The sequence below is a fragment of the Bos javanicus genome, chromosome 19 (genome assembly GCF_032452875.1).
Source record: "Bos javanicus breed banteng chromosome 19, ARS-OSU_banteng_1.0, whole genome shotgun sequence".
NCBI classification, from domain to species: Eukaryota; Metazoa; Chordata; class Mammalia; order Artiodactyla; family Bovidae; genus Bos; species Bos javanicus.
In genome coordinates this window covers 14,873,455-14,893,348 of record NC_083886.1, presented here as the reverse complement: position 1 = coordinate 14,893,348, position 19,894 = coordinate 14,873,455, and the positions used below count along the sequence as shown (strand labels likewise).

General features: G+C 40.5%; 1 protein-coding gene across 12 annotated transcripts in view; it reads left to right on the top strand.

Moving 5' to 3' along the window:
- The window catches only part of ACACA (acetyl-CoA carboxylase alpha), a 286,320-nt gene that overhangs the window by 160,649 nt on the left and 105,777 nt on the right, over positions 1 to 19,894 (top strand). For 9 of the 12 annotated variants that reach the window (XM_061390285.1, XM_061390289.1, XM_061390297.1 and 6 more), the window contains 6 exons: positions 8,767 to 8,790; positions 11,439 to 11,582; positions 12,334 to 12,430; positions 13,691 to 13,798; positions 18,691 to 18,747; positions 18,994 to 19,038. In XM_061390285.1, coding sequence (XP_061246269.1) covers positions 8,767 to 8,790; positions 11,439 to 11,582; positions 12,334 to 12,430; positions 13,691 to 13,798; positions 18,691 to 18,747; positions 18,994 to 19,038 — 475 coding nt within the window. The remainder of the gene's footprint in view (positions 1 to 8,766; positions 8,791 to 11,438; positions 11,583 to 12,333; positions 12,431 to 13,690; positions 13,799 to 18,690; positions 18,748 to 18,993; positions 19,039 to 19,894) is intronic. The other 3 variants (XM_061390286.1, XM_061390290.1, XM_061390294.1) reach the window with 1 other exon arrangement.

The following is a 19,894-nucleotide window of genomic DNA, read 5'->3' as shown; positions in this document are numbered from 1 at the left end:
TTTTGTGACCCCATGGACTATAGCCCACCGGGCTCCTCTGTCTGTGGGATTTCCCAGGCAAGAATACTGGAGTGGGTGGCCATTTACTTCTCCAGGGCATATTCCCATCCCAGGGATTGAACCTGTGTTTCCTGCATTGCCAGATGGGATTCTTTACCACTGAGCCACCAGGAAGCCCATAAAATGAATTATCAGCTTTTAATTATAGAAAACTGTATTCAATTTTAAGAACATAGTTTATTCACTTATTACAAATTTGCTTGAATTTAGTTTTGTAAGATCTTACATTTTCTTACAAATGTTTCTGTTAACAATTTGCAGTTATGACTTTATCCTGACATCAGTTGGTATACTGCCATTCAGTTCTGACATTTACCACCTGGCGTTAGATGCCACATGTTAAGGGCTCAGATCTTCACAAAACTGCCCCTACTTCAGAATGTGGCCACAAGTGGGTTTCCTCGGCTGCCCACACTTCTGACCAACTGGCTGTAAATTTGGGGGGTACCCATGACCCCTTTGAGTTCAGTAATTCACTAGAACAATTTACAGAACTCAGCAAAGTACTGTATGTATAAGCACAGTTTTACTATAAAAGATACAGATCCAGACCAACTCAATGAAGAGATACATAGAGTGAGGTCTGGGTGGGTCCTAAAAGAGTTTTCCCCTTCTTTCCCTGTACAATCCAAGTACCTAGTCCTCCCAGCGTATCAATCTGTTCACCAACCAAGAAGTTCCATTGAACTTCAGGGTTCAGTGTTTCTATCAGGATTTCATTACGATGGCACCATTGTTTGAATCATTGACCACTTGATTAAACTCACCCTCCAGCTCCTGTCCCCTCCCCAGAGGTCCAGCTGACCCTCTAGTCACATGGTTGGTTTTTCTAGTGAGCAGACCCTGTCCTGAGTTATCTCATCTCTTAACATAAACTCAGGTGTGATCCAAGGAGCTCATGAATAATGAAGGCACTTCTATTACTTGAGAAATTCCAAGGATTTAGACAAAAGCCAAGTTCTTTATTATTTCATAGACCTACCACCCTTACAAAAGAATTCTTGAGTATCTTAGTTTTAGCTATTTTTGAGCCAAGTTCCAACTTTTTTCCTAACCTCAGGACTTTTGTTGTTTTCTATTCTTGTTGTCAACAGCAGGCAATAAAGATTATTGTTTCTAATTCTACAGAAGTCAATTACAGGAGACTTGTCTACCAGTGTTCATTCCACTCTTAAGTTCAGTAAAACTCAAGGACACGATTATGTCCACTAACCTCTAGATTAGTGATTCTCAGAATTAGCTGCTAAGTATTTTAAAAAATAAACCTACTGGGTTCCTGGCTCTCAAGATTCTGATTCATTTCAAACCAGAGTCCAGGGTATCACTTTTTTGAAAAAGCTTCTCTGATAATTCTGTTGAACATGTGCAGTTGGGAATCAGTACTACCCGACTTTTCCTGGTGGCTCAGCTAGTAAAGAAACCGCCTGCCATGCGGGAGACCTGGGTTTGATCCCTGGGTTGGGAAGATCCCCTGGAGAAGGGAACGGCTACCCACTCCAGTATTCTGGCCTGGAGAATTCCATGGACTGTGTAGTCCATGCATGGGGTTGCAAAGAGTCAGACACAACTGAGCAACTTTAACTTTCACTTTCACCACTAGACCAGCACTGTCCAATAGAAATATATTGGACATATATTGCAAGCCATATATATAATTTAAAATTTTCTACGGGCATATCTAATAAGAAACAGATAAAATAATAATTTGTTGTTGTTGTTGTTGTTGTTGTTGCACCGCACTGCATGGCTTGTGGGATCTTGGTTTCCCTACCAGGGATTGAACCTGGGCCTTTGGCAGTGAGAGAGCGGAGTTCTAACCACTGGCCTGCCAGGAAATGCTCAGATAAAATTACTTTAACATTTTATTTAACCCATTGTATCCAAAGTTTTATATTAATATGTAATAAAAAGTTATTAACCAGATATTTTCCATTCTTCTTAACTAACTTTTTGGAATTTAGAGTGTATTCTCTGCTTCCAGCATGTCTCAGTACAGACTAGCCATATTTCCAGCACTTCCTAGCCACATAGTCAACTCAACTGATCAAGAATTAATTAGGGCAATCACACTGAGTGCTCTGTTTTATGTTAGTGGTAGTGCCCATAGAAGAATTTTTTTTTTTTAATAAACTTTTATCTTGCTTATTTTGTAAATGGTTACAGGAAGCATTCACTTCTGACACTATAGATATACTACAGTATTTTATGCATGTTTTAAAAATTATTCAGTGAGAACATAGAACAGGCATATGAATATACACATTTTACATATCTAATTCTAAATGATTTTCCTGGTGGCTCAGATGGTAAAGCGTCTGTCTATAATATGGGTGACCTGGGTTTGATCCCTGGGTCGGGCAGATTCCCTGGAGAAGAAAATGGCAACCCACTCCAGTACTCTTAACAAACCAAAAATTCTTAGGGAAAAAATTACATACATTCTTTAACCAGTTTTTTGCATTTTCTTTCCTGATACTTGGTCTTCCCATTCCTAGCCAGGCATTCCTTCGAAGTAGACCAGACCTATCCAGCAAGTCCTGAGAGTATCTTTCTCCGCTGTATTTTCAAAGCAAGACTACAGTCTCTTGTTGTGTATGGGGTCATCTTGTGGAATTCCATTCCTGTAGTTTGTTTTTGACTAGCAATTTAGCCTCTGTGGGTTTGGATGAAACATGGCTCTCTGTCTGCAGACTGACAACAGCAGGGTATTTTTTCAGGAAAATGCCCTAGAGGCCACTTGGATTGAAGGCCATGTCCCATTTGCACATGTTTTGATTATTTAGAGAAGTAGGCAAAACACAAGCAGCTGCCATGGCAGATAAGTGGAGCAGCCTCTGAGAAAAGAGAAGACACCCCCCTCTTTTTATTTTAGCACACTTGGGCAATTAGCATGTGGCGGACATGTTTGGTGCCTTTTTGCTTAGATTTATTGAGATACTTTGTATTGCTTGACGTTTTTTAATATTAAAATTTTAAAAAAATTTTATTGTGGAAAGAACATTTAACATGAGATCTACCCTCTTAAATTTTTAAGTATATAGTATATTACTGACTTTAGGTACAATATCGCACAGCATAACTCTCTGGCTTATTCATTTTGCCGGACTGGAACTTGTTTGACGTTTAATTACTGTGTGTTTCAGTATAATTTGACTGTGTTTTTTTTTTTCTAACACACTTCTCAGTGTTAGGAAAGGCATCACATGACTAAACAGTCATTTAAAAGAAATAACCATTTCTTATTTCTGTGACCTTTCTTATCATCCTTCTTGCTAGGTAGGCTTCACTAAGGTATATTATCTTCTTCTTGCTCTTCCATGCAAGAGTTCCAATTTGGGGGGGGCGGGTGCGGGGAACTGTAGTTGGAACTTATTTAGCATGCTCAGGTCTTACTCACCAGTATCCAGGTATTATCCAGTTTCCCTTTACCGAGGGAAACTCCTGGCTAGACATACCCTATTCTTGTTAAATTCCCTTCTTAAATTCCTGACGTAAACATAATAGGAAACCAGTGTATATGGAACACCTACATATAAGAGAAATGTGTGTGTTTTCTTCCCTCTTTATCTTCTTAGCAAGTAAGGACTATGTCTTATTGTATGTGAATTTTTTTTTTTGAGGGGAGGAGATTTTGGATCTTTTTTTTTTTTTTAAGGTAATTTGTAGTCTTTCGGAGAGAAATGAGTGGATTTCTTTTAGTCATTTTCTTGGTGCAGGCGTAGTCATGATAGCTGATCCACACTGAGAGAACATTTTATTATCACGCAGACTTTTAGGGCTTAATTCTTTTGTCTAAGATTTCATCAGGCCAGCTCTTCATTGAGTTCAACCAGTATTTTGCATGGATTAATCCTAGAACTCAAACTGCTATCATTCAGTATTCCCTTTTCTCTGTCTATTTCCAGGGAGGCCCAGAATTTAGACTCATAGGTGTGTGTGTATGTGTGTATTTTTTCTTATTCTGAATCCATAGTTTCTATCATTCTCTTGTGCTGGTGATAGAAAAGCTTGTTACACTAAAGCCTCATCCTAAATGTATTTTTGACGATTCATCGAATCGTTTGACATTCACAATTTTGCTTAGCTTTGGACGTATTAAGCAACTCAGAATAATCTGGAAACAAATAGGCTCTTTAGGCAGCCTGTGTATTTCATCTTCTAAAATATAACTATATTTATGCAAACATATGTAAAGTATATTATCCCATAAACTCTATAGCTATGCATATGGCTGTGCATATTATGACAGTCTGAGAGTATGAAATTTAAAACTCCAAATGATTTTCATAAGTTAATACCTATTAGTGAACACAGTTCGTTTTTTAAAACTTTTCATCTGTGATTCAGATAAGAAGCATCACAGTTGAATCAGAAGATGGAAATACAATTTGTTGTGTATTTCTATACAAACATAATGGGTGAGGACCAATTTCTTAGACGGAAATCCATGCTTTAAGTTAACTTGAGTTGCACTGCACTTTCTCTGCTATTTGCTCCTTGTGAACTTGGCCCCCTGTGATAGAATGTTTTCATTCAAACACTTTCCACTTCTCGTCTCACATCCAGAAGAGATCGGCTGTGTTCTCTCCTGATAGCACGTTTCGGTCACAACTGTATTTAGGCTCTTGATACCTTCAGTTTCACTGTAGGTGGGTGGCCTCTGGACCTTCTTTTCATGAAGGAGGTTATGAGGAAGTTTAGAAATCAGAGGCCCCTACTATGGGACTCATCAGTGACCCATTGCCATTCTTGAGAATCCTGGTAATCTTTGACACCCAGAGATTAGAACCCTTCTTTGACTTGTACTCAGAGACTCAGAAGCCGTCCAATTTGTAGCATTTTTTAGCAGTGGGAGCACTTGGTCGTAGTTGGCAGGCCAGAATGAGCTATAAATAAATAAAACCCCTACAGCTCTTGCTTCCTTCATTCAAGGGAGCCTGCTGATAAGATGCAAGCATCTGGCAGAAGGGAAGATTCTCACCAGGTTTAAGTGCTTACCATCGTGCTTTCTGGTATCAGTGGCTCAGCTTCTGGTCTCTGCTGCATTATTTTGGCACTCTAGACTCGTAAGCTTGGAGAGTCGAGTTTAAAACTCTCAATATATCATTAAGGTAGCCCAAGGTCCCTTCTTGTCAAGGAGGACTAGCTGATTCCAGGGGGAAGGAAAAGTGGAATCCTGGGCACCTGTAAATCCCTGTAGTTTTGTGCTGTGGATTTGTAGCTAATTATACAGCAGGCAATAGTAATGTGTTGTAGCTCTGTTGGCAGACTCGTTTCAGAAAGAGCAGAAGCTTCCCACGGGGCAAAGAAGGGGCTTGGAAGGAGGCTGCAGATGAATGAAGGAGTGTTCATTTTACTGTAAATGAAAGCTCTGCCATGGAATTGGGGCATCTGAACAGCAAGGAGGTGGTTAGGGAGACGCCAACAGAAATACATGGTTCAGATGTGTTTTACAGCTCCTGATTCAGACTCTTCTGCAGAAACATAGTCACTCAAGGAGACCACCACTGGTCACAGCCAGTCAAATTGCTCTTTCTCCGATGGTACTGCTGTTAGCAACCACTAGTAGGTTATTCAGCCGACCTCTTCTGATTCTGCTTTGCTGCCTGATTTCAAAAGATTTTCCTTATCCTGGCTCTGAGTCACAGCTTGATATAACCACTGCTTGTTTGCATGCATCCCCAATCATTTTCCTATAGGGTCTCCCTTTTTTCCCCTACAAGTTAGAAGGCAGAAGAATCAGGAACATTTTTATATGATACTAGATTTATGTAGGGCCAGCTCGAATTCAGCAAAATGAAATTCAGCTGGAAGGGATGGTAAAAGGCTCCAAGAACTTGTGACTGCCAGAGAAGTCAGTGTTCCTTAAATAAAGAGGATTCAGCCAGCCGGCAGCACCTCTGACTTTGCATTCATATTGAAGCAGGCTCTCCAGCCATCCTAGGCAGGCAGATCAATAAAATCAGAGGTGACCTAATGCTGAGGATCTCAGCATTCAAAGGATTTCTCTTGTCCTCCTTTAAATTTAGTCTATATCGATGTGGAATGCTAGCCTCTGGAGCTGAGGTGAGAAAATGCCAGGTCTGGATTCTGGTTGATGACACTTTATTTAGCAGTGACCTTGGAAAACATCCCCTTTGATTTCTCAGTTACCACATCTGTAAAATGGAGCTAATCTCCTGGAAGGAAAATGATTCTAATATTTTTCACAACATAGTGAATGAAGATTCGTCATCTTAAGTTCTCTGAAAACCTAAACAGCAAATATCTTACAAATGAATTTATACTCTTTTTTTTTCGTATTTGAGAATGCAATTGATTGCCCTGTCAGAGATTGAGCAATTTATTTTTGCATGATGAGTATGCAGTGAAATGTGGCAGATTTTATTTTATTTTCAGCTATATAAATGGAATATTTGACTTATATACGATCTCCATGTTGGTTGTTGATTTATGTGCAGACCACTGATCGAGCTTTCTGGTATATCACAGTGGTATGCAGTGTGCCACATAGGTCATTTTCTTAAATTGATCAAATAGCCCCTATATAGAGTAACAAAATGTATAAATGATTGTTATGGACACAGCTAAGTATTTACTTTGTAGTAGAAAGTTTAACCTTCCCTGCTTATCTCCCCAACAGCCCCACAGATTCTTATTCTACCAAAGGGGATAAACTTACCTCCTACATGATCGATCTGAGGCCAGTCCTTTATAGACTGGACATGTTGGGAGTTTTGTTCTTACCCCATACTGTGTAGGTGGTGCCTGATTCTATAACAAAGCAGCAGGGGGCTCCCTGTGCGAGCTAACGGATTGCTGATAGAGAAGGGCTGTCTTTTTGTTGGTGGCGTTCTTTTCAATTCAGGCGCTTTTCTGCTGAAAACTTGGCCCTCATCCTGGGAAGGACTCCCTAAGGGATTCGAGTGGAGCCACAGAAGCAGTGAGACCATTTTATTAGTGTAAGAAATTGGTTAACAGTTGAGAGAGATTACCCTGGTTTCTGAATCCCCTAACTCTGGATGCAAAGGACCCTGAGATGCTTTGTTTGTAGGGTCCTTCTCTCTGCACTGAAGTTTATTGTTTAGAGCCTGTGCAGGTGGCCTTTTTCTTGAGAATCCTTTATATCTTAAAAGGAAGACTTTCCTATATTCTCATTAGCATTTCCTATTAGTTTTCTGCTTCTGCTCTAGAACCCACGAGTGCTTGTTGTTTGCTGATGAGGACCAAGTGCATGATAACGAAGGACCTCTTGTAAAATGAAACCCATTCCCCCAAAGAGAGACTGAAAGAATCCAAAGAGCAAAGGTGCAGGTTTTTGCACTCAGAGGTTGCTCTTGCTGCCTTAGGAATCCACTCTGTGATACAGGTTTGATGCAAAGAGCATTGCTACTCACAAATCACGAGAGGTATACAGTTTGTGTGCAGTGATATGTCACCGCTCTTTATTTATATGGCCAGCTCAGTCTATTCTGCTCCTTTCACTGCCGTGGAAAGTGCATCATTTTCCTCCCTCTCTCCTCCTTCCCACATATCATCAGCACCACCCACTCTGTTCTGCCCATTAAGTCCTCTGTGTGCCAGAAAACCCCAACAATGATTAAATGCTGATAAAAGAGTGTTAGAAGGTTAAAATATCAACCAATCAACCCCCTTACAGGACTCCTAAATTGTAGGTGGTGAGTGTAACTTTTCCCTTTTACCGTTGAAAATAAGGGCTTTTATTTGGGGTTTTTTGATTTGTTTGTTTGTTTCAGTTGAGGAAATGACTGATGTCAAATTAAAGGGGGAGAAAAGCATTGGTGGTAAAGACCAAAGAGAATGCAAGAGACTTGCTTCACAGTTTCCATTCTTATCCTGGAGTTCCTCTCATGATTCAGAAGCATTCTCTATCAGGAGATTCTAGGGCTTGCCAAATCTAGGTAAGGTTGTATTCACGGAAGGCCCAGAGATTTTAAATGTTTAAATGTCAAGATTGCCCTAAATTAATTTTGTTTAAAAAATATTAATTTGTAACAGTTTATACTAGTCTAATCAGGGAATTGTTAATCAACACCTTCCTGCATAATTTTAGCTTTAAGCTCCTATAGCACAGAATACCTGTCTTTCCTATACCACCCCCAGCCCCACCGCCGCCACTCTACAGGAGTGGGGTGAAAGAGAACTAGAAAAGGTACTTGGGAACCCAGATTCCTGGTGTCTTTTCTCTAATTTAGAGGAGAGTTTTTAGGTTCCTCACACATCCTAGAAGATCAGTTAATGTGGGAAAGGCTGTGGCGTCAACTTCGCTGAACCTCCTTATGGCATTTTTAGTAAAACAGGAGCAAGTAAGATGCTCTCAGAATCTTGTCAAGAATTATACCTCATGTTGAAGCTTAAGATAATATACCATATTATACAGCTTCAATTAATTTTCATGAGCCTGTCTTTTATCTTTACTCTGCATTATTTTTGGTAATAGAGCTATTAAAAAAAAAGTGGAAAATACACTTTGACCCTTTCCATCAACAGCTGCTGTGGTAAGGTAGGTCAGCCTCTTTGGAGGCACCCAGCGGGTAGAAGCGTAATGAGCACTTAACTATGTCTGCTGAAGGCCAGAGCCGCCACACTGGGACTCCTCACGACGGGTCTGTATCTGCTCTGACAGTTCTTTTATTGTGGCTTTCCCTAACCTCTTGGTAACTAACTGTGGTTGTTTAATTACAGAGGGAACATCCCCACGCTAAACAGGTACCGTATATTTAGTTTTTTTCCAATTAAAAGCATCTTTTTTTGTAACTTAGTGAAACCAGGAGAAAAAAATAACACTTCATTTGACAAGCTAATATGTGATCTTTCTGCTCGGAGGTCCTGAGCTCCCCTCTGGATATACTAAACTATACTTTGTGTTTGGAAAACATGTTTTCAGCTTTTCTCCAGCCATTCAAAAAGCAACACTCAAAAAGTATGAACAGCTCCTGTCTAGCTGTGGACAATAGGGGAATGAATCACCTGTCCGATGTTCAGCTTTGCTGTAAACATCTTCTTTTGCTAAGTTCTCTGTCTAGTTTGGGGCTTTCAGAGGAGAAACCCTTATGGTCACTCCTATCCTGGCAAACTGTTCCTCAGTTTTTCAATTTTTTAGTTTCTCTAATGTGCGCCTCCTTTTTGAGGAACTCACAGGCAGAAATAGCTGATCTCATGTTTTATCAGTTTGTTAGCTGTTTTTCTAAAGTGTTAACGATGCTATGCAAGTCAAGTTTTATCTCAGACCTGTAATGAGTTTAACACTGGAAGAGTGTACCTACAGTTTTGATGTGTGTAGCCCTGTGAAGACGTTTCCAGACTGATAGAACACAGAGTGGTACTTCTAATACGTTGAGTTCCTTCTGCTCCTGAACCCAGCAAGGCAACACAATGCAAGTTTGAGAGGAAAGTAATTCTGATTGGAATCCACCAAGTGCTAAAGTTGGTGTTGAGCTCTTTGTAGATGACCAACTGTACACTGAAATGTGTATAGACTTGTGTTTATTTTGTGCCTCTCCCTTTAAATATTAAGTAATCAAAACTGGTTATAGCTTTTATAGCCTCCAGTTTGGATGGGGAGAGGAAAGGGAGTGCTTCTGTTTGGTCCCCTAGTCTGCTCTTGGAGGGTAGGCTTGCTTCATTCCTGCCTGCCTTTAGCTGTCCTGGCCTAAGAGCGTAGTACCAGGGGAAACAGAAATGTGGGTATTTTTCCCATGGGGTCTCAGTTGAGTGATAAAGATGCTTAACCCCATGCTTGCCGCAAACACAACCTGTTAGCAACTTCAGGAGTTCCCTTTAAGGGTTATCTGGACTCTCTTTCCTGTCTAACACCAGGCAGGTAGAAAAGATACAATGCCTCACAAACTTGCTCCTTTACTAAATACATTTGGTGATCCTAGAAAAGAGGATGATAGCATTTCTGAGTTTATACAGCTCTGAATCCCGGTTTCTAGTGAGCACCATGTGTAAGACTTGCTTGCCATGTGCTTCGTCTGTCTGTTTCATTCATGGTATCAATGGTTTCCTCTCGCACTCTACCTTCTAGTCCCTGGTACTGTCAGAAGATGAAGTACTTTTTCATGGTCGTCTGCCAAGGGAATAAAAACCTGGAGTGTCAGTCTCTATAGTCTGTGTGAGCAACAGTCCCATTTATAAAAAATTCCGTTGCCATTTATAATTGCAACAGAGTATATTACATTTGCAACAGAGTATTTGCAACAATATATACCCATATCTGGAGTCCACCTTGCTGGCGTCTTGTGCCCTGCAATACTGCAGGTGGTGCATTTGGAGATTTTTGAGCAGCTCCCAGAGTTCAGGTGCCATTGCCATGCTCTGAACTTGCTTCCGCTCAGTATGCCGGTAACATGTGTCGGGCAAGTCCTGGAGGCACCCTTTAGAGTGGTCCTTCCTGAGAGGCTGTCCTGATTGGCTGGGCATCACCACACTGTCCAGCAGTGCCTGTCAGTACACACTGCTGCAGCACATCAAGGAACATCCAGATTCATTACGTTTTTAGATTGAACAGATCCATCCCCTTTCAGCATCTCCATTTACACGTTGGTCCTGCTTACACATACTTTGAGACGCATGCTCTGCCCTTTTGTACTCTGCTGGGATGAATTAAGGGCTTTTACTGACGATATGCTTACTTTGGTATAGAAATGTTTAAATATAAAAAAGGCAATTTGGCAAAACTGTTTCTCTTTCAAAAAGGGAGGAGCTATGATCCTTATGACTACTCTTCCCATCAGCCCAGTAAAGGAAAAGATAGATACCTCAGTAAAGTTCCTTTTATAGACTACGACTTGCTTCTCTTTGATGAAACATGGGTTTTTGTGTGTGTGTGTGTGTTTTAATAATGATTCACTAAACCATTCCAGATGACTTAGAGTTGTTGTTGTACATGTGGATATCTATCTGTGAATCCTTAATCTATTACAGTTCCTAGAGAAAAATACCTCCAGTGTTGCCTAGCTACCACTCACTTGGCTGGCTTACTTCCTTTTAAAAGAGAGGATGTTTTGGGGAAGGGGAAGATGCAGGATGGTTTTTCACCCCTATGTGCTCTTCATTCACTAGACATGTCATGATGTCAGTGTGTGAAAACCGCCATGTTATTATTTGTTAGGTTTTTAGGTGGAGAAATTTACGGGGTGGTAAAAATGTTGTTTGTGTGGAGGGAAAATCCCAAGGCAAGGGTTACCGTGAGCCTAGAAACATGGGCTTCTCCATAGTGGGTCAAAACCAAACCTGCTCCCTGCCACCTGCCCCTGGTTCACCTCTCTCCCAGCTCCTTTTCTCTGTTGAGGCTCTGCCAGTCCTTGCTCCTACCCTCCTTGTCTGACGCACTCGATTGAATTACCATTTAGAATGTCCTTCTCCTCCAACCTCAACCACTACGGCATGACTCACGTAGCCAGTGTCAGCGACGTGCTGCTGGACAACGCGTTCACTCCGCCGTGTCAGCGGATGGGCGGGATGGTCTCTTTTCGGACCTTTGAAGATTTTGTCAGGTAAGGCATCTCAGATTTCTGCGGAGTGAATAGAGGCTCCCGGATTAGCCACGAGCCCGCTAAGGAGATGTAGCCCTCACTGTTACATGCCCCGGGAGAGGTATCTGTCCTTCCTTTCCACCCTCCCGTGCAGACCCTACAAGCCTCTACTTGTTGTATGGGTCTGGTCAGAAAAAAAGGAACAAACAAAAACCATCTTTTCCTCAATAGCTAGTAGAAGAAGCTGTCTGCTCTGTGATGAGTGAAATGTCAGGAGAAATTAAACACAACACTAGAGTGAGCCCCACCAGAGACGATACATCTTTTGGTTAAATGCATTCAGCATCTCTCTCTTGATGTATACTGATGCATTACCCTAGGGGGAGGGGTAATTACATTGGTCTGTCACTGCCCTAGTCCTAGGCTCTTTCTGTTACTTTAAGACCGATGATGACAGCAATGCTCGTAGCTTACATATGAAAAACAAACAAAAAACACAACAGAAAAGCTTGAGATTTTTTTTTTTTTAAATAGGATTTATATATGGTTTATTAAAGTTTAAGCCATCCATCCTCCTAATTTCTGCCACATGGTAGAAATTCTGCACGTCCTCTCTAGCCACTGGTGATTCTGTTCAGTTGACTGCTGAGCACGGGGTAGGACAGATGGTTCTTTCAGACAGAGCTGGCCGTGGCAGCGTTCGTCTTCCTGCCGCTTCGGGTTTCTGCCCCTTTTCATGGTGGATGTTTCTTTGGTATTTGGTATTTTTTAGGATCTTTGATGAAGTGATGGGCTGCTTCTGTGATTCCCCACCCCAAAGCCCGACATTCCCTGAGGCAGGTCACACGTCTCTGTATGACGAAGACAAGGTACGGTGTCCCTTTTGGAAGAATGCTTTGCCTCTTCAGATTCAGAACTTGTACTGTATACTCTCTCTCTTTTAAACATTTATTTATTTAGATTTTTTATTTATTTGGCTGCAGCGGGTCTTAGTTGTGGCACATAGGCTTAGTTGCTCTGAGGCCTCAGTTCAGTTCAGTTCAGTCGCTCGGTCGTGTCCGACTCTTTGCGACCCCATGAATCTTAGCACGCCAGGCCTCCCTGTCCATCACCATCTCCCGGAGTTCACTCAGACTCACGTCCATCGAGTCAGTGATGCCATCCAGCCATCTCATCCTCTGTTGTCCCCTTCCCTCCTGCCCCCAATCCCTCCCAGCATCAGGATCTTAGTTCCCTGACCAGGGATCAAACCCATGTTCCCTGCATTGCAAGATGGATTCTAAACCACTGAACCACCAGGGAAGTCCCCTGTGTACTCTCTTTATTATTATTATTTAATTATATATACCTCATTTAAGTATTTTTGGAAACAGGTAGAAGATAAATTTTAACCTAAAAACAAAAATAACTGTATTAAGCATGGAATCCATAGTGTAGAATGAACTTGGCTGTATGCTCTGCAGCTGCCTCTGGGTCTCTGAATATTGCTTCAAAGACTTGAGCTTTGGTTGCTTTAACTCTTTATCATGGATGGCTTGTATATTTGCAGAGCATTGCTTTTGTAACTTCAATGAATGGTGGGCTTGAGATGGTAGAAGCAAATAGGCATTTTGTTTAAAATTTTGTCCTTTTATTAAACCCTTCTTTCCATTTCTCAGTAAGCACTTGGTCCTGGTTTTTCCCTACCAGGTTATTTTCCCATAATGGTTCGATGTTTCCTCTGTTTGACAAATTGTTAGGAAATACATTACATGGGAATATGTTCAGATAGCTTCTTTTCCTCCTTTTCCTTTACATTATGTGAAGAAATGTTGCAGATGGTTTCATTCCCATTTTATCGGTGAAGAGGTTGAGACAGTGGTCTTCAAGTTCATACCAAGTTAAGATTTGGGGCCATCTCTAATTATGCCTTTGCCACCGTATTGTTTAAAAGTTAGGTGTCTTTAGTCTCCATTGTGGGTGTTGGGCAGTGGTTTCATTTTCTTACTCATACAAGTGGGCAACCCAAAAATATTCTGGGAAGAGGGGGCATGTCTCTTTTCCTAGTATCCTACCAAGTACTGTAACTTTTCTCTGCCCCCGTATTAGCTAACCTCCTGAGTGCTTTGTGTCATATTCTTGGGTTACAGGTCCCCAGGGATGAACCAATTCACATTTTGAATGTGGCTATCAAAACAGACTGTGACATCGAGGATGACAGTCTAGCAGCTATGTTCCGAGAGTTTACCCAGCAAAACGTAAGTCTTCATGTGTGTGGACACTGGTGATGGCCCCTTTCCTGCAGCCTGTGTGACATATCCACCCTTTTCTCAATTGCTACTTATAAGGCCTTATCACTGATAATGGCTGTGTCTTTGACATAGTTCTGCCTCTAGGGGTAAAATTCCAAAGTGATTTAATAGTGTGAAATACATATCTTTTTTATGTCAAGAAGTATAGAACTTAAATATTCAAAATGTTTTAAGGAAGAAAAGTATATTGCTGGATCTTTTCCAGAGTTCCAGTCTTGAACTTCACCTGCTGAATTTCCTTTGATGACTTAACCACACATGTCTAGGCCCAAGCACCCCTCATGCTCCCTCTATGTCTTTCCCTCTGAGCCCTGAAAATATCAGTTATAGTTCCATCCTCCTTTCAGTTTTATGTCACTTGGATATCTTGTGTTGACATCACGCTCCATAGTCGAGGCCTGAATTCCCATCATTTTCCTTCACATCTTCTGATTCCCACATTCGCCACCAAAAAACTAAACAGGAACAAAAATAACCTCAAGTAACCAAACCCTTTGTGCCCAGTCATTCAGAAATCATTGCCTTCTTTCTCTTGTTTGCAGTCCCTTATTCTACCCCTCCCTCCCTGCCCGTTCCTTCCTCCCTTCGCTTCCAGCCCCCTTCTTTTCAGTTTTTAATTCCCACTACCATCTCTCTAGTTTAGACCCCTCCTCACCTCACTGAGACATTGTGACAGGTTTACTTCTGATCCTCACGCATCCCCTCCAGAGAGTCTCCATTTTGCTGATGGGCACAAAGACAGATGTCCAGGTGCCCCCTTGCACTCGACAGTGATTCTCTCTGACCTTCCGGGCACCTCCTTGCCTTACTGTTTAACATTAGCCTATTAATGAAGGCCCACAGTCTAGCCTTTGCTGTCCCGTGAAAAGACCCAGGTCTTTGTCTCATCCACCTTGTCTGCTTGCTCTCTTCAGCTGCCCCTTATCTGGAATGTTTTCTACTTTTCTTCCTTCTTCCTTCTCTCCTTCCTGTCTCCCCCTCCCCCTTTCTATCTAAATCCTGCTTGTTTTAAGAACTGTCTCCAATTTTCCCTCTTTTACGAGGGCTTCTCTGTGTAGCCTTAACTAAGATGTGTTTTCCTCCCTTGGCTTTCTAGTTGGTCAGTATAAATTGATTAACAATAATAATACTTTTAATTTTGAAAGACCACCTGTGTAAATTTTTTAACTTATTAACACCTTACTACAATCCCATGGGGTTAATCAGGAATTATTCCAACTATACATGTGGGGAAAAGCTCAAGCTCAAAGAGGTTAAAGCCCTTTAATCACCAGTTGGTAGGTGATAGAAAAAAAAAAACTAGAATTTAAGGCTTTGATACCAGCTCTAGGGGACACAGATCTAGGCACTTTAATAAATAATACATTCAGATGCTTGTAGTCTAATGTTCAAAATGATCGTCTGTGCTGTATGATAGATGCCAGTGTACCCTTCCTCAGCTGCCCTTCATCACAGTGTGTGCTCTTTGAACGGAAAGCATCTAGCCCGTAGTGCTTGTCATAAAGAACTTAATAGATTTTTTCTTTTTTGGCCACACCTTGTGGCATGTGGGATCTTAGTTCCCCAACCAGGGATTGAACCCACATCCACTGCATTGGAAACATGGCATCTTAACCACTGGACCATCAGTGATGTCCGAGAGATTTTTAAAAGTCCCACAGTGTAAACATTTAGTGCCACAGGTGCTCACATCCTGCCATGCTGATGGTCAAACCGAGGAAAAGATGGTAATTTTGTGCTTAACCTGTGTCCTAGCATTTTCCCCACGATGCTTTCACAGCACGTGAACTGGAATGTGGGGCTGTAGTGAGGAAAGGTCCTTCCAGAGAAGTCAAAGTCGGAGGCCGTGCCTGGGAATTTTTCTCCGGAAGAGAAATCTACCTTCTGTCTTGTCCTTGACTTGTGCGTGATCGCATAAAATTAACCTGAGACCAGTGACCAAGGAGACGGGGAGAGTCCTAGTATTGTGCTTGGCTGCTGATGTTGGTGCTTGATGAAGTAATCTATCAGAGTTTCTTCCCAGGTTTTGAGCACTAATTCCCCACATTTGATTGTTTCAGCCTCCACTTAGGCTTTTTATTACAATCAGATCAATTGTATGTCAGCACACATTGATTTACAGAGGCAGTTTCTCCATTTTCACTATGTTTATTTGTAACATTAAGTGATGATAAGACATTTTCTTTTTTCCTTGACTGGCCTTGTAAACTGAGGCACAGAGAAACCCAGAGTCTTTGCCTGTGGCTGTTCAGTAGGGAAAGGCTAGACTGTGTCAACAGTCCAAGCCTGGAGAAGCTATGCGTCACGTACCGTGCTTACCCAGGAATATTAAACATTTCACCTACTTGTTTTTAAAAAAATACAAAAAGAAAAGGAAACAAAAACAGTTAAAAAGATGAAGTGATAACTAGTTTTGTTTTTCACTTCATAATCATGCTTCTAGCAGTTTAGAAAAAGTTTTTTTTTTTTTAAGCACACATTAAACTATCAAATAGGTTGATCCAAATTGTCCAAATAATCTTCTAGTCCCAGCATGTCTTTTTTTCTCTCATAGAAATTAGGATCATATATTTGTAAATGACTTGTGGAGGAGATTGAAGCAGTCAGTGTAAATGGAGTTTCTCCAGGTGCTGACGCCTAATCGCTGGGTAATAGCTGTGGACTTGCTGTGAGCCCCGCATTATTACAATGTAATCAGAATCCTGTTGCTCTGCTGTTATTGTTAGCCACTTGTGGAATTTTTAAAGCAATAACAATTTTGATTTTAAATCATGGCATTATTAAAGTTATTTTCTTCCCTTGCCGGAACATAGCTATTGATGCTTATCTTCGAAGGAGTTGGCTGTAGTGGAATTCTTTGTTAGTGACAGAAGAAATGTTTCTATACGTTGGCATACAGAATCAGAGAGCCACCACTGCCCCACCCCACCTTATTATTCCTCCCTCTTCTCCCTCCCCTTCTCCCTCCATCCCTTCCTCCCTTTTTCCCTTCCTCCTTCCCTTTCTTTTCTTATTGTAGTATCAACACTTGCTTATTTACACTAGTGAGTATGATGCCCGTACCAATCATTTTTAAATGTAGTTAAACCAAAATTTATTTATATCTGATCTAGGAATTTATTATTAGGAAATTAATTTTTTCTACTTTTGCTTATGCTGTTGATTAGTTTTGTTACTAAAAATTGCCATAATAAAAAATGGAAAAATAAGAGGGAATGGCCCAGGGATATGCTTATTTATAGGGGGAAGCCAGTTTGGATTTAAAATATATATAGTATCAAGAAAGTTAAGAATTGGTTTATGAATATATCTCTCAGAGTTAAGCCAAGTGTATGATGAAAGTAAAGTCCGGATGTGAGTCGTGAAAGTCGGCATAGTTTTTTTCTATTGGTGTTATTCATGTATGTTGTCAGATCATCCAACAAGTGGGATTGCTTTTCTGCTTGTTGCCGGGTAGCCCCTCTTTATTAGGGACCTGTAAGAGCATGTCTTTTACTTAGTTCATTCATCTGTTTCTTTCTCTCTGCCTTTTGAGATGAGTGAGCAGGACAGAATATAGGAAGGCTTAAAGCCCAAGGCCCCAGACTCACAGAAGGAACTGTTTTGAAACTGCTAGTCTCTGTTGACTTCTTTTTTTTTTTTTTAACATTTTTTTTTTTTACCATGGTGTTTTTGTCATTTTATTTATTTTTAATTGAAGGATAATTACAGTATTGGTTTCTGCCATACATCAACATAGATCAGCCATAGGTACACATATGTCCTCTCCCTCTTGAGCCTCCCTCCCCCCTCCCACCCCAGCCCATATCGTCTTATTTTTATTATTTATTTATTTTTTAGGCCATGCCTTGAGGCATGTAGGGTTTCCCTGGTGGCTCAGACTAAAGAAGCTGCCTGCAATGCAGGAGACCCAGGTTCAATCCCTGGGTTGCAAAGATCCCCTGAAGAAGGGAACAGCAACCCACTCCAGTATTCTTGCCTGGAGAAAAACCATGGACAGAGGAACCTGGCAGGCTGTAGTCCTTGGGGTTGCAAAGAGTCGAACACAACTGAATGTCTTACACACACACATGAGGCATGTGGGATCTTAGTACCCCAACCAGGGATCAAACCCATGCCCCTGTTTTGGGAGTGTGGAGTCTTAACCACTGACCTCCAAGGAAGTCCCTATTGACTTCTAATATACTGCTTGCCTATGCCAAGCAGAAATATGAATAATCACTGAATTTAAATGCCCATTAGACATTGTTTTTAACAACTTTTAAACAGAATCCTTTAAAAAATGCCTCCATATGAAATAAGGAGGAAATGTTTTAGAATTGATAAGGTTAGAATTTGTTAGGTTGAATTCCAGGAATGCTGTATCAGATGGTAGGTGATGTCTATAGTCTAAACAACAGTTTAGGACTTAAGTTTTCTGTTTTGTGGAAGTTTCGTATTTTTCCTGTACTGATTTCATTTAGCTTCTGTATCAGTATTGTTCTTCACATTTCAATACATGTCAAACAGTGCAATTTCTATAAGCAGAAAGTGTGTTACTGTCTACCTTGATATGTATGAGTCCTTAGAGAAGTTAGATGACCCCATATGACCCTTTCTCCTCCACATAGTTCTCTTCCCATTTCATCCAGATCAATATATAAAACCTGTTCTGTAAGACTCATTCCCAGGAGCCAGGTTGAGACTTATTTATTTGCAAGGGTGAAGGTGCCGAGTCAAGATATAGATATCCAAAAAGAACGCTTAGCCCAATCAGGGCCTTCTGAGGACTGAATAGGCTAACATTTAGGATGAATGGTGGTCTCATGTATCTTCTGTTTTTACATGTTTGTTTGTAGAAAGCTACCCTGGTTGAACATGGGATCCGACGCCTTACTTTCCTGGTTGCACAAAAGGTATTGGCATGTGAACTATGTACCTCTGTAATATTTCTTACGCTGCTGCTAGAACTTTAAAAGTGAAAAATGGAATGATAACCATATGCTTACTTGTAGAATTTATGTAAAGAAATAACTGTTTCAGTATAAATTTAATCAAGAAAAGCATTAGTTTGTCATCTCCTTTTACTCAATTCTTTTTAAATTTTATTTCTAATTGCCTTCTGCTTTTTTTCCCCTTCCTTTCTGTCTTTCATTTGAAAGGATTTCAGGAAACAAGTCAACTATGAAGTGGATCAGAGATTTCATGTAAGTAAGAGAAACCATGATGAAAGATCACTTGCTGTTTTATCTGTTAGCTGCTGGTTATTTTTAGAAGGCCTGGTCTGATATTTGGTCCCTCTACTTTGAAAAAGTATTAGAATGGATATTCAGGTCTTTTACAGAGTATTCAGACTAAAAGGTTCCCCCCACTTTTTTCCCCATATAATGAATTCTCAGTGTATCTCTGAGAAATAGTTAAGAGTGAGCACATGCATTTATCCAAATGAATAAAGTAGAAGCAGGCGCTAACTAGTAATTTCTTCTGCGCACACAGCGAATCAGTAATCAAAGACTGCCACTCGTACTTGAGGTCTTGACTTCTACTGAAGATGGATTCAGATTCTATTATTGAGATCTGCCAATTCTGAGGAACAATCATTTATTATTTAAAATGCCTTAACAGAGCCCAAGTTAGTGTTTTTGTCTTATGTTAATTCTACGAGGAGGAAATAAATAAAAATTAAGTTGCTGGTTCTCCCATGTAACCAAATTAACTATTAATATTTATGAGTTTAAAATTTTTATTGAAAAATGTGAATAAGGAGAACTCACTAAATAGCCTGGTATCTGAACCATGGTGTATTTGTGTATGAGCATACTGAGTATCATTATAGCAGAGAGGTCAAAAATCCAGTTTGCAGGCAGGATGTCATTTTCTCAAAGGGCTGAATGTAGTCAAAATATTTCTTTAAAAATTCCTCCTGATATGGTGAAGTAAGATTCCAAAGGATATTTACAAAGTCTTAATGTTTCTGATGAGAATTTTATTTTGTTTTTAGCAATCAAGATAATTAAGTTAGTTTTCAAGCCCTGCTCACTTGTTTGTAGTGAATGTAACATT